General features: G+C 38.7%; 1 protein-coding gene across 1 annotated transcript in view; it reads left to right on the plus strand.

Moving 5' to 3' along the window:
- The window catches only part of DDX43 (DEAD-box helicase 43), a 50,807-nt gene that overhangs the window by 23,396 nt on the left and 13,235 nt on the right, over window positions 1-14,176 (plus strand). Inside the window, exons 10-13 of the mRNA XM_088150707.1 lie at window positions 434-534; window positions 1,980-2,067; window positions 2,659-2,786; window positions 13,958-14,067. Of these exons, the coding sequence (XP_088006833.1) occupies window positions 434-534; window positions 1,980-2,067; window positions 2,659-2,786; window positions 13,958-14,067 (427 nt within the window). The remainder of the gene's footprint in view (window positions 1-433; window positions 535-1,979; window positions 2,068-2,658; window positions 2,787-13,957; window positions 14,068-14,176) is intronic.

Below are 14,176 nucleotides of genomic sequence, written 5' to 3' on the forward strand. Positions count from 1 at the left end.
GGAGTGGGTTGCCATTTCCTTCTCCAGTGGACCACATTTTGTCAGAACTCTCTGTCATGACCTGTCCGTCTTGGGTGGCCCTGCACGGTATAGCTCATGGTTTCACTGAGTTACGCAAGCCCCTTCGCCACGACAAGGCAGTGATCCATGAAGGAGATTCTATCCTCTAATTTCCCCATATTCTACCCATTACCATACCATTACCATATAGGAATTTATAAAACCTCACAAGGCCTTAGTGGTGATACCAGAACAAAAGGATAATGAAAAATATCCGTACAACAAAGAGCACATGTAACTAACTCAACTCTAACATATGCATTAAAATAAATATAGAAATATACTCCACAGTAATTTAGTAGTTTTCAGATTTTTACATCAAATTCAAACAAGTACATTGAAATCAACAGTAGTTAACCAGTATTTTTCATAGGTATTGGATGAAGCAGATAGAATGCTGGATATGGGTTTTGAGCCTCAAATAATGAAGATTTTGTTAGATATACGTCCTGACAGACAAACAGTTATGACCAGGTAATATACTTTTTGTTGATAGATAACGCTGCCTAAAGATGTGCTATACAGAAAATACATAATTTGTTTTACATCACATTGCAAATAAAAGCAATTTGTATATCTCTTTAGATAAATAGCTAAATTACAGATTGCTGGATTCTCAGGAAAATAGATGAACTTGAGAAATTTGTGGCACTTTAATTTTAAATTGTTATTTTTATTTTAAATGGGAGACATAGATGTTATTTCTAGATGTGACAAAGGCTCTGACACCAACTGATGTGGTTGTTTCCTTGCCTAGAGAAATAGGGCTTCATACTCTCTTCTGGGAAAAGGCACTTCAGGCAGCCAGCTGGTACACACTTTAGCCATGTTTTGAAAGAACTAGAGAACAAGCTTTTCCTTTCATCGCTGTTCAGTATGTTCTCATTTTAAAAAATTTATAAACAAGTTTTCCTACCTTTCCAATTCTGGTATAGGAGGATGGATGGGAAGTGATCTCATTTCCAGATTAAATAGAGCTGCTTTGCTAGTTATAAAATCTATGATTTGGATTTATACACCAAATAATCTTTCCCCATTGAACAACATAAGCAGTGCTGTATTGTCATCTATCCCAGCATTCTGTTCCTAATTGACAGTTACATTTCCCCATGTCACTGATGCTAAATGTTCAAAGTTCTGACTATTGTCACAGTAATATCTATCAGACTATCACACAGAATATCCACTGCTTTCATATTAGGAAGTAAGTCATATTGTCTGCATGTCTATTGTAAACTCTTCTCTCTATATTTCTAAGTTGCCAGTAGCAAGTGCTTCCTTCTGACCCCAGTCCCTCTCTGAAGGCATATCATTGATTCTAGAGTACATTGGTTTATTCCTAACACATGAGCTAAGAGATAATTTCTTACTTCCTTATAGCAATGTCCTATTTCCCCAGACTCTTTTTTCTTTGTAACAAGACCCTCTTTTGCTATGGAAGTAGGATGGTGCTATTGTATCTCTGGAGGTACCATCTACCAGTGTTTCTGTTTTTCTCAATTAATTGAGGGAGATCCATGATTAGTTGTCCACAAAGTGATTAAGTTTACTATGAAAACTTGGGCAATACATAACCCTCAATATTGAAATGTAAAGTTATAATGGAAATGAGCTGGGATAATTAAAAAGTTTTTTTGAGCTCTTTCAAAAAAATGTGGGAAATAATTAAATCAGACTTTTTATAAGTGGAAAGGATGAATGCATGGATGAAACAATTTATAATGAGATGGAAAGATGCTAGATGCCATGAGATGGGACAAAGCAGTTAAACAAATGGCAACAGAATCTTTTATTTTTTGTAGAAAGTTTTAAATGCAACTGGATTGATAGTATTTTTTATAGAAATAGCAAGAGAATTAGAATGGGGAAATAATAGTCTTAAAATATATAAAAATATCTATCTATTTTAATTCCACCAGTGCTACATGGCCAGATGGTATCCGCCGCCTTGCAAAATCATACTTGAAAGATCCAATTATTGTATATGTTGGTACTCTAGATTTAGCGGTGAGTTGCTTTGTTTTCTGTTGTGCTGGGCTTGCTACTCCATTAATATTCTGGGAATACATATCCATAATTTATAACAAAAATGTCTGATTTTGCTTTGTGTATCTGAAAGAAGATTGTATTTGTGAGTGACCATAACATATTAATATCCTAGTTTTAAAAGAATATACTAAAATAAAATTTCAAAGTGAACAAGTTTCAAATTAGATACGTGCCTGACTGTAAACTTTCCTTTTAGGTAAGTTTCATAACTTTGTTTTTTCTCATCTAACAGAAATTTGTGTGCATGCAACAGTGTCATTTCATTTGTCTGTTGCTGACAAGTTTAAGTTGCTGAGTAGTTTAAAAAAATATTCAGTACTATACTGTCAAAATGGGAAAGAATAAAGTAATTATCTGAGGAATAGTCCTTCAGTAATGGGCTGCCATTTCTAAACTGCATGTATAGTATCCAAAAGTCTTTTAGGTGTTCTACTAACATTTTGTCCCCACTTTATTTCAGTATCTACAATTCTTATGTGAAGCTTTGACAATATATTAAATGTCATTATTTTTCGTTCATATTTCCTTTTAATAAACTTGGTTTTACAGGCAGTCGATACAGTAGAACAGAAGATTGTTATTATTCCAGAAGAAGAAAAAAGAGCTTTCACACGTTTTTTCATTGATACTATGAAGTCTGATGACAAGGTCATAATTTTTGTGGGAAAGAAACTTACGTATGTAGAAAAACTGTGACACAAATGACCTTTAATTATGACATAGTCATTCTGTCTAGTCCAGTATTATTTGCTCTAGTGGTTCACCTACAAGTTTTCCTTCAGAGGTGTTTTTTCCCATCACCACCTATTTGAATATTTAACTGGCATTAAAACTTTCTGAAGTAAAGTGGGTGCTGTACACTTAGCTATGGCATATTCATCTTGAATAAGAGGCTAATTTAAATTTAGGCTCTTTAAAGATAGCTTAAATTTTAATAATGATTTTTATTTTCTAATTCAATTATTATAATTGTAAATCAAGGGAAAAGATCTTTAGTTCTTCCTTAGCTTGTCAAAGCTATCATGTATAACTGGATGATATGGTTTGTTTGCTTTTGGCTTAACTTGACATAACTTGCTCACTATGGTGTAATGTTATGTGTTGTAAACCAAGTCACTATGGCTTATTTAACAAACATGGTTAAAATATCCTTTGTAGTAATGAGCAGTCCAATAAATATGTAGTGCTGTCAATGTACATTGGCTTATTCCTCTGCAGCAGTACCCCCCGATCCCAAGATAAGTGTCTTAATGTCAATTCAGGTGTGTAAGCATTAGCCTTAGCAACTGGTTTGAAATCTTTCAGGCATCTTGGAGAAACAACTCCAAGTCTTTTTGAGCTTTTAGCCTCTTGTAGCATGAGATTGTAGAATCTAAAAATTAATGCCCTGGTGGCAAAATGATCTGTGTATCATTCAAGCAAGTTATGCAACAGTCTCAGAAAGCTGAACAGAAAGCAAGCTCCTTTCTAATCTATTATTCATAAAAATAATTTTTTATCTTTATGAAGAGCTAGACAAGACCTCTTTCAGAAGTTTGTATTTTCATTTCATGCTGATCAATTATCCTATGGATATTTTTTATCATTTTCATCACAGCCTGTTTCCATCTGCTTGCTGTTCAGTGAAGCATTTCCTTTTACTTTATTTATTCTGCAGAATTTACAGTATTTTCATCTAAGCCTAGAAATTACCTCTTGATTTCTCCCCACCAATGATACACAAGGGCACTATAATTAATAGAATTATGAGTTTGCTGGTCTTCAATAAGTTGCAATGCATAGGCATTCGATTATAACTATGGCAATTTCTAGAGTTGTTCTTCATGCAGTAGTATATCTGTTCCAGCCATTAGTGTTCATTGGATTAAATTCACTGATAAATTTAGCAGTGCTCTTTACCAGTCCTTACCTGTTTTATTGAATGGTCATGTGTACAGTCACATAAGCCACCTTTAAATCCCACTGCATGTATTTTTACTGGCCTCACTACTTGCCTCCTGTGGTAATCTTGGAAACAGGAAAGGTAGAAGCTATGCTTCTTGAACATGCTGTATAGAGTAAGGAAAATTACCTTGATGAAGACATGCAAGCTCCATTGCCAGGCAACAAGGGGTAAAATATAGTTTAAGGCTACAATAGACTGATAATATTCATAAGACAGACACCTCCCTAATTTAGTGAACTATAAGTAGGAGGAGGAAATACAACATAATCAGACTCAATTATTTAAAGCAGGGGCTAACAATGGTTGAGGGATAGGAGGCCACAAATCTTCCTTTTGACCTTCCAGTTGGCTCCAAGAGACTCTGGTGATGTAACTGGAAGGTTTGTTTGTTTGTTTGTTGTTTTTTATGTTTGTGGGGAAGTTAGGGATGGGAATATGAGGCAAACAGCCTCACCTCTCACTTTGCGTTCTCCTCATCTTATGCAAATGAGAAAACATGTCCTGTTTTGTTTTGGAGAGAGTTTCAAGCTATTTTTTCTGAGTGTGCTTAAGGGTGGGAAAGGCAGCGTTTTGCCTTCCAAAGGCTTCCCAATTCTACTCCACTCTTAATTTTGAACAAAAAAATTGTACTGGTGAAAATTTGGCTATTTTGCTGCTAAAAATCAGCCACTTTGTCATTGAATTTCTGTGACACAATCTTGTTTTGTTGGTGCCTGTAAATTGTTGGGGTTCTGAAATGTTATTACAAAAACCCTGAAGAGGAGAGAGGATTCATTCCTACCTCGTGGAGAGCCATGAGGAGAAGAGAAGGAAAATGAGGGAAACAGGAAAGAAAAAAGGCGGGATCCAAGCTCCTCCCACACAAAGCAGCAAAGCTAGGCCGCAGCGAAGCTACCCCTCCCTTCGTGCTTGTGTGAGACAGGCTTGGTTGAAACCCCATATTTTCCAACACCTCTTTTCAATCTTGCATGTCTCCGTATCCTACAATATTTAATTTTTCTGTTAGTTTCTGATAATTTGCTCTCGACAACAGCTTCGTGAAGATGTCCGCTGTCATGTTTCCCGTGGGACAGTAGTCTAGTTGGATTAACCCTTGTTGTTGCAACTCTCTCACCACGTGATGCTTTACATCAATGTGCTTAGTTCTCCCACCTACTTTCTCTGAATGTGAAAGTCTGATGCCACTCTGATTGTCTTCAAAGATTTGTATAGGGTTTGGTTTGTCTGTACCCATGTCTGCAAGCAATAATCTAAGCCACGCAGTCTCATTACATGCGTCTGTTGCTGCCACATACTCTGCTTCTGCAGAGGACTGTGCTATTGTGCTTTGCTTGTGACTTCCCCAGCTCACTGTTCCACCCACATAGAAAAATACATAGCCACTAGTGGACTTACGGTCAGCAATGTTTTCTGCCCAGTCTGCATCTGTGAATCCCACTAGTCTAGAATTCTCAGTGGCCGGCAGTTTTAGTTTTAGATGCATGGTCCCCTTTAGGTACCTTCCCACCCTCTTGACACCAGTCCAGTCTCTCTGTGTGGGTGTGCTTGTCTTTCTGCATAGAATGCCCACTGCAGCTGCAATGTCTGGTCTAGTGGTGATGACTAGATACAACAATTTTCCTATGGCATTTCTATATTCATTGTTCTCTGGTAGGAGATTACTGGGTTCTTGTTGCTTGTGGAAAGCTGTCTCCATCGGTGTAGGCACAGGATTGGCATTTTGCAACCCTAAGCTTTCCAACAGTTCTAGAATCTTTTGGTTCTGACTTAGAAGAAAGCTCCCATCTTCTCTCTCAATCTGTATTCCTAAGTTGTAGCTGGCATTGCCCAGATGCTTCACTTCTACTTCTCTATTTAGTTGAGAAACAGTATCATTAAAGTCCCTCTTGTTATTGTGGCAAATCATTAAATCATCCACATAACAAAGTATATACACATCCCTCCCATTTCTGTGTCTTGTGTATAGTCAGGGATCAGCTTTTCCTTGAACAAAACCCTGGTCAAGAAGTATTTGGTTTAACTTCTTGTTCCACGCTCTGGCTGCCTGCTTCAGGCCATAAATCCCCTTCTGAAGCTTGAGAACGAGATGCTTGGTATTGGGATTAGTGAAGCCTGGAGGCTGTGTCACGTAAAGTTCTTCTTCTATCTCCCCATGTAAAAATGCAGTTTTAACATCTAAGTGTTCAGTGTCCATGTTCCTGGACGCTGCTAGACTTAGAAGCATTCTAATTGTGGTGCGTTTCACAACGGAGCAAAACATTCATTATAGTCCTGTCCATATTTCTGTGAGTAGCCTTTTGCTACCAGTCTGGCCTTGTACCTTTGTACTTCACCATTCTCGTCTTGTTTTGCCTTGGACACCCACTTACAACCTATGGCCTTCTTGCCTTTTGGTAGTTTAGTTAAAGTCCATGTTTTGTTTTTGTACAGAGCATCTAGCTCCTCTTATGCTGCCTTTTTCCACTTACTTGCCTCGTCTGCTGGCATTTGCAGCACCTCATTCCATGATGCAGGTTTGCTTGGTAGCGACAACCTTGCGAGGTAGGTAAGTCTGTCAGCTGGAACTCCTTTGTTGGGTTTTGATGAGCATCTCAGAGCAGGTTCAGGAGCGACGACTGGTGGTTCGCCCTCCTCTGCATCCTCGGCCTCATCATCTGTCTCTGGTGGAGTCTCTTCCTGGACTTCCATCTCCCTCTGGATTTGTGTGGTTGTGTCTTCTGGTGTCAGGCTGAACATCTCAGGCTGGTAACTGCTGCTGCTGGTTTCTCTGCAGTCATTATCCACCTGAGTGCAGCAGCCTCTCTCCCTCTCATCAAAGTATACCACTCTGTATACCTTTGCTCTTCCTGTCTTTGGGTTCAGGATTCTGTATCCCTTGCTTCCTGGAGCGTAACCAATCATGTCCCCTTCTTCAGCTCTAGGGTCTAGTTTGGATCTTTCTTTTGGTACACGGGCATAGGCCTTAGATCCAAACTCTTAAATGTTTGACACTTGGTTTTCACCCATGCCAAAGCTCAAAAGGTGTTACCTTATTGGCTCTGGTTGGCAATCTATTTTGCAAGTACGTAGCTGTGATAACAGCATCTGCCCAGTATTTGTCAGGTAGATCTGCCTCTAACAGCATACACCTTGCCATGTCTATCAATGATCTGTTCTTTCGTTCTGTGACTCCATTACTCTCTGGCGTGTAAGGAGTAGTTAATCTGTGCTCTATGCCTAGTTGTGTTAGGTATGTCTGCATGGTGTTAGAAATGAACTCACCGCTTCTGTCGCTTTGAAGGGCTTGAGGGGTCCGGTTGAATTTATTCCTCACCATAGCAATGTATGTCTTCAGCATATCCCCAGTTTGGGACTTTTCCTTCATCAGATAGGTTACACAATACCTGGAAAAATCATCTATAAAACATATTATGTATTTGTTTCCACCTGCTGACGTTTGAAGAGGTCCACATAAATCAGTGTGGATAAGTTCAAGTGGTTTAGTTGCATGCCTTTCCCTTTGTTTGGGTATGGCAGGCCTTGTTGCCTTTCCTCTGATGCACACTACACACTTTGACTGGTATTTTTCACGATTGCTTAGTTCAAGGTCTCTTACCATATTTTCCTTCTTCATTCTAAAAATTGCATCAAAGTCCCTGTGTGCAAATCACTTGTGCCATATGGTGGCGTTGATGTCCTTCTTTCTCTGCTGCTGTTGGCAGGTGAGGCTGACATCTGGTGGTGGCTGTTTACAGTTTACCTGGCACACTCCATTTTTCTCAAAGCCTGTATGATAAATCTGCCCACCGCTGGTTACTTCACATGTTCTATTGACTTTAAACATTACACTGAAACCATTTCTGTTTAATGATCACACACAGCAAATTGGTTGTCAATCGTGGTACATAATATGCATCTGTCACTATGAGGTCTTTGTATTTTTCTCCATTAAAAGATCTCAAGGGTATTTTGCCTTTTCCTCTTATTGAGATGGAATTCCCATCAGCAAGAGCAATGTTCCCTTGTGGCTTTTCATTCAGTTCACTAAAGTTATTCCCACAAAGATGTTGGCTTGCACCTGAATCTAAGATCTATTGACTTTTGGTTTCATTAGAATTAGCCCCAAGAGCATTTTCTGCTCTGAAAACTGTATGCAGAGCTAATTTTTCTTTGGAATGCCTTCCTTTTGAAAAATCCTTTTTGTCTCTGCTTTTACAAAATCTAACTATGTGCCCTGGCTTGTTGCAGGAATAACAAACAATGGGTTTATTGTTATGCTGATGAGCAATCAATGGCTTCTGCTCACGTTTCCCTTTTTCTGCCAGGTAACCCATGTCTTTTGTTGACTTTTTATGGAAATACAAATAATTTTTCTGTCTCCTCACTTCACTTCTAATTGCTCCAAACAATTGAGACAAATTCACCCCTTGTAAATTCTGCGCTGCTACGAAAGGGTAATATTTGTCAGGTAATGAGCTTAGTAGAAAAGCCATTTTTAGTCTTTCATTCATGAGATTTTGAATTGCACTCAGCCTTTCTAAGATAGACTGCATTCTCAATAAATGCTCGTTCATATCCTCATCTTCTAAAAAACTAGATGCAATCTGTTCCCTCAGTAACGAAATAATCTTCCGATCATCATTTTCTAAATATGTCCTCAGGTTCTCAATCATTTCTTTGGCAGTGGGAAGATCTTTTATTTCTGCCAGTCTGTGATCAGGTAGTGAACTAGAAATTAAAATCATGGCCCTTTTGTTCTTCTGTCCCCATAATCTCTTGGCTTCCTCAGAATCCCCTGGTTGTGGTTGAGGGGAATCTAAACAATCTAGGCCGTCCCGAAAGTCCAATCGTAGCCTTAGTCAGTATAGCCAAGCTGAAAAATTATCTTCGTTCAGCTTTGGGATGGGGGGAAGCCCCTCCTCCCTCTTCAATGTTAAAAGGAGAGGAAAAAAGAAATCTTAACTGAGCCTTTTTAAAAATGTACAAGCAGCTTCTTGGCTGTAAAACCAAAGAAACCTCCTGCGCTGATATGCTGGGCCCATAGCCCAATGTTGGGGTTCTGAAATGTTATTACAAAAACCCTGAGGAGGAGAGAGGATTCATTCCTACCTCATGGAGAGCTATGAGGAGAAGAGAAGGAAAATGAGGGAAACGGGAAAAAAAAGGCGGGATCCAAGCCCCTCCCACACAAAGCAGCAAAGCTAGGCCGCAGCAAAGCCACCCCTCCCTTTGTGCTTGTGTGAGACAGGCTTGGTTGAAACCCCATATTTTCCAACATCAGCCATTTTGTCATTGAATTTCTGTGACACAATCTTTGTTGATGCCTGTAAATGAGGTGCTGGGAAGCCATATGTAGGGCATACCTATTTAAAGAATTTATAACCAGTTCTTCAATGTCAAAGGCTCCCTGAGTGCTAACAGAATAATAAAAGGAAGATACTGTTTGCACCTAGGCTTACAATCTAAAAAGATATAGCAAAAAAGCAAGGCAATACTAGTTTAGTTTATTATTATTGATTAGCCATTAGGCCATATCAGGATACAGAGTATAAAACATGTAATACATAAGACATTATTAAGATCATATATTAAAAATAAGATAAGAGAAACAAAATTAAAAAAGAAAAAAGATGCAAATAATATTTCTGTATCACCCCTACAATTTATTCCAATCAGATCCACATATGCAGATCTCAACTGTACTGTTTTGTTCAAGTAAAGGGCCGTATTATATATAATTTTTTAATTCTGACCGCACATTAAATATGTTGTTTTAATATAAGGATCCCAATAGATCATTTGTCTAATGTGCAGTCCAAGATACTAATCCCTCTCTTTTTTATACAGTTGACATTCAAATAATATATGTGTTATGTCTTCTATCTCTGGAGTTCTGCAAATACAAGCACGTACATTATAAGGGACTTGGTTAAATCTTCCATATTTAACCATTGTCCAACTGCTCAAATCTTGCTCGAGTACATACCGCCCTAAGGTATTTGGGCATTTCTGTGTTTAAATACTTGGCAATTTGGAAGGTACATTTATAATGGCTCATCCATTTCAGTGAGCCAACCTTACTAAGGGTGGCTGTATCTTTCTACACTTCTATATCCAACATTCTTTGTGCGGCAATCTTTTTAGCTTGTTCTCCGGAAACAACTGGACATGAGACAGGGAGACCACAGCTCCTAATGTAATTTGTCAATTATACTATCCAAGAGGTCTGTAATTGAGATTTTGTCTGTTCTAACAGACACAGTTTTGGGAGTCTGTCAGTTTCCATAGCACTGATTTTGTACCAATAATTATAAGACAAAGAACAAATTGTATGGATTCCCAATTCAGCTCTAACTGCAGCAGCTGAAGTTCTTTTATCCACGCCCAGGATACTTCCCAAATGCTGTGAATGCGTTTGTTCTAATACTGATACGTGTTTTAAGTCCCAAACTTCAGCGCAATATAAGAGCATAGGAGTAACCTTGGCCTTGTATACTGTGCTAATTGGGGCTAAGGAGGGCAATACTAGTTACTACTGTAAGCCTTATGTTCTTTCTCATTAATTTAATAATAGTATATACTGTGCAAAGTAAACTACCAGTTCCTTATATCATAGTATAGATAATTTTCCTATTTTTCCTTTTTCTTAACATACTGAACATAAATATTATGGAAAATTAAGTTTTATAGGAATTTGGGAAAAAGAGGCCAGTGCCTACCATAGGCACTACTTTCTCTCTCTTCCTTCCAGATTCTGCTTTATAAACTATTGCTGCTGGAGACTCTTTTTGTTTTGTTTTGTTTTTTTAGTTCAAAATTAGGTTTTGACATATCTGAGTTATATTCTCACATAAAACTTCAGTTGAATTTTCACACATAGCACAGAGACATTTGGGAAGTCAAAGAATGGTTTCTTGAAACATTCTGCAATGAAAACTCAGTGTAGAGCATTTGACTTGTGTATATTTTTATATGATAGGATGATACATTTCAATTCTGTGGAGTAACTTGGTTGTTATGAATCAGTCATATATTAGAAGCTTTTGCATAAGAATAATTCTTTTCCAGTGCAAACCGAAGTTTTTACACTTTAAACAGTTACTTTTTTCTTTCTCTGTACAATAGTAATAATAGCAGAACTGACATCTGGGAATGGACTTTCTCTTAATAGGGAGAGTCCAAAACAATTATTTTAGAGAAAGCTGATAAAAAATTATTTTCAAATATCAAAATCCAAACCATAATGTTTGAAATATGAACTGTATTTCAGTTCTGCCACAGAGCTTCTGTATTATTTTTCAGCCTCTGGTTGTTGAACGATACCATCCTCTAAAATACAGTGGTACCTCGGTTCACGAACTTAATTCGTTCCATGATTCTGGTCGCGAACCGAATCAAATTTCCCCATAAGGTTCAATGTAAATATAGTGGGGCAAAAAAGTATTTAGTCAGCCACCAATTGTGCAAGTTCTCCCACTTAAAAAGATTAGAGAGGCCTATAATTTTCATAATAGGTATACCTCAACTATGAGAGACAAAATGAGAAAAAAAATCCAGAAAATCACATTGTCTGATTTTTAAAGAATTTACAGTGCGGTATAGTACAGTATGAAGAGAGAGAACACTAACCTTGCTTGAGGTGACTTCTGGCGTGGAGGACAGGAAGGCGGGTGGAGAGGCGGTTATTGTTTGGAGGGAGAGTCCCCCTCCAAAAGGACATCGGGGAGATCTCCTTCAGGGGTGTCCTCTCTTCTTTGTCTCTTAGCTGCAGGCTCAGTTTTGGCAAAAAAATCTGTCTAATGTCACTTGTTTTTTCCTGTGCTGCATAACCCTCTGGAAATGAGAGACCACATTATCATTCATCAGATTCAACACTTTGTTCATTAAGGTTATGTTGGGGTGGTGCTTATCAAAGAAATCCTGGCACTCATTCCATTTTTCCATAATGGATTTTATCACATCACTGCTAACCTCCTCCCTGTCTTCCTCTTCCTCAGTGGAATGCTCCTCAACAAGTGCTTTCTGCTCCTCACTCTGGAGTTCAGGAAGTTCCATAAGCTCCTCCTTATGGTCCTCAACAAGCTCCTCTATGTCTGCACCATCGACATCCAGACCCATACTCTTGCACATGGACACAGTCTCCTCTACTATCTCTGCATCAGACCTTTCAAAGTCACGTTCAGTGACACATTCTGGCCACAGTTTCCTCCAGGCTGAGTTTAAGGTCCGGTACGTGACATCTTCCCAGGCTTTGTCAATGAGGTTGATGCAGTGGAGGACATTGAAATGTTTCTTCCAGAATTCTTTCAGAGTCAAGGACATGTCTTCAGTGACATTAAAACACCTGGTGAAGAGCCCCTTTATGTACAGCTTCTTGAAGTTGCAGATCATTTGCTGGTCCATGGGCTGCAGAAGAGGTGTCGTGTTGTGGGGGAAGAACTTGACCTTTATGAAGTCATACTCAGCGTCCATATCATCCACCAAGGCTGGAGGGTGGGCATTGTCCATCAGAAGAAGGCACCTTTCAGGCAGTTGGTTGTCAGAAAGATATTTTTTAACGGTGAGTGCGAACACCTCGTGCAGCCATTCCATGAACAATTGCCTTGTGACCCAAGCTTTTGCATTGGCCCTCCACATGACAGGCAGTCTGGCCTTGTTCACATTGTGTTCCTTGAATGCACGAGAGGTCTGGGAATGGTACACCAGTAGTGGCTTAATCTTCAGCTCACCGCTTGCGTTCACACACAGCAAAAGGGTCAATCTGTCCTTCATGGGCTTGTGCCCCGGCAGTGCCTTTTCCTCCTGCGTGATATAGGTTCTGTTCGGCATCTTCTTCCAGAAGAGCCCTGTTTCATCGCAGTTGAACAGTTGTTGAGCGACATATCTTTCCGCCTTCATGAATTCCGCGAATTCTTTCTTGTAGGCTTCGGCAGTGGCCTTGTCAGAACTGGAAGCCTCACCATGTCTTGTCACACTGTGGATGCCACTTCTCTTGTTGAATTTATCAAACCAGTCTCTACTGGCTTTAAATTCTTGTTGCGCTTGTAGAGGGTTTTTTTTTTTTGCAGTAAATCACTGTGCAATTTCCTGGCTTTTTTACAGATCATAGCTTCACTAACGCTATCACCTGCCAGCTGTTTCTCATTCAACCACACTAACAAAAGTTTTTCCACCTCTTCCAGCACTTGTGTCCTCTGCTTGGTTAACATCGTTACTCCTTTTGCCACATCAGCTCCTTAGATGGCATCTTTATTCTTCAAAATAGTCGAGATTGTCGACTTCGCCATCTTATACTCCGAGGCCAGATCAGTTACACAAATACCACGCTCATGCTTTTCTACAATTTCCTTCTTCAATTCAATGGTTATTTTCTTCAAAACCTTATTCTTACCATTCTTGCTCTGCACTTTCTTTTTACCACCATGCTTGCTCTGCACTTTCTTTGGAGCCATGCTAAAAAGCACACCAAAAAGCTTCACAGCAAGTGTCTGTCTGCGACCGTGATCTCGCCTACAGGAAGCCACAACCACGTGTCAGAGCAGGGAAGATGGCCGCGGGTCGCGTTTGTCACCCGATGCGGAGTTCATGAATGGAAGCAAAATTTTGTGAACGCTGCTGTTTGTGAACCAAATTGTTCATGAACAGAAGCGTTTGTGAACCGAGGTATTACTGTATATATTTGGGATATCTATCTGATGATTTTTTAAAAATATGCAGAAGTCATTTGAATAAATTAATACAACAATTAAAATTTAACATTAGATTATGAATGTTTAGGGAATTAAATGAGTCATCTGGAATATGCAGTACTAGATATAAGTTTGAGTGTTTATTCTAAGTAATCTATAAATATTTCTTGATATATTAATTGGATTGAAAAACATTCGTCTATGTATTGGCTTTGCTTTTAATTTTTCTCAAAAGTGCTGATGATCTTTCAAGTGATTTTGGCCTTCAGGGAATTCCAGTTCAGTCTTTGCATGGCAATAGAGAACAGTGTGATCGTGAACAAGCTTTGGAGGATTTCAAAAAAGGTAAATTTGCAATTAATATAATTAATTAATCAGTTTAACTTAATGTTATTAACCATCAAAACACATGAATTCAAACTCAAATTCAAATCTTTATTACAGTCTTTGACCA

This window comes from Python bivittatus, unplaced genomic scaffold (assembly GCF_059951505.1).
Source record: "Python bivittatus isolate LINGU-HERP-01145 unplaced genomic scaffold, Pbiv_v1 ctg000020_np1212, whole genome shotgun sequence".
NCBI lineage: Eukaryota > Metazoa > Chordata > Lepidosauria > Squamata > Pythonidae > Python > Python bivittatus.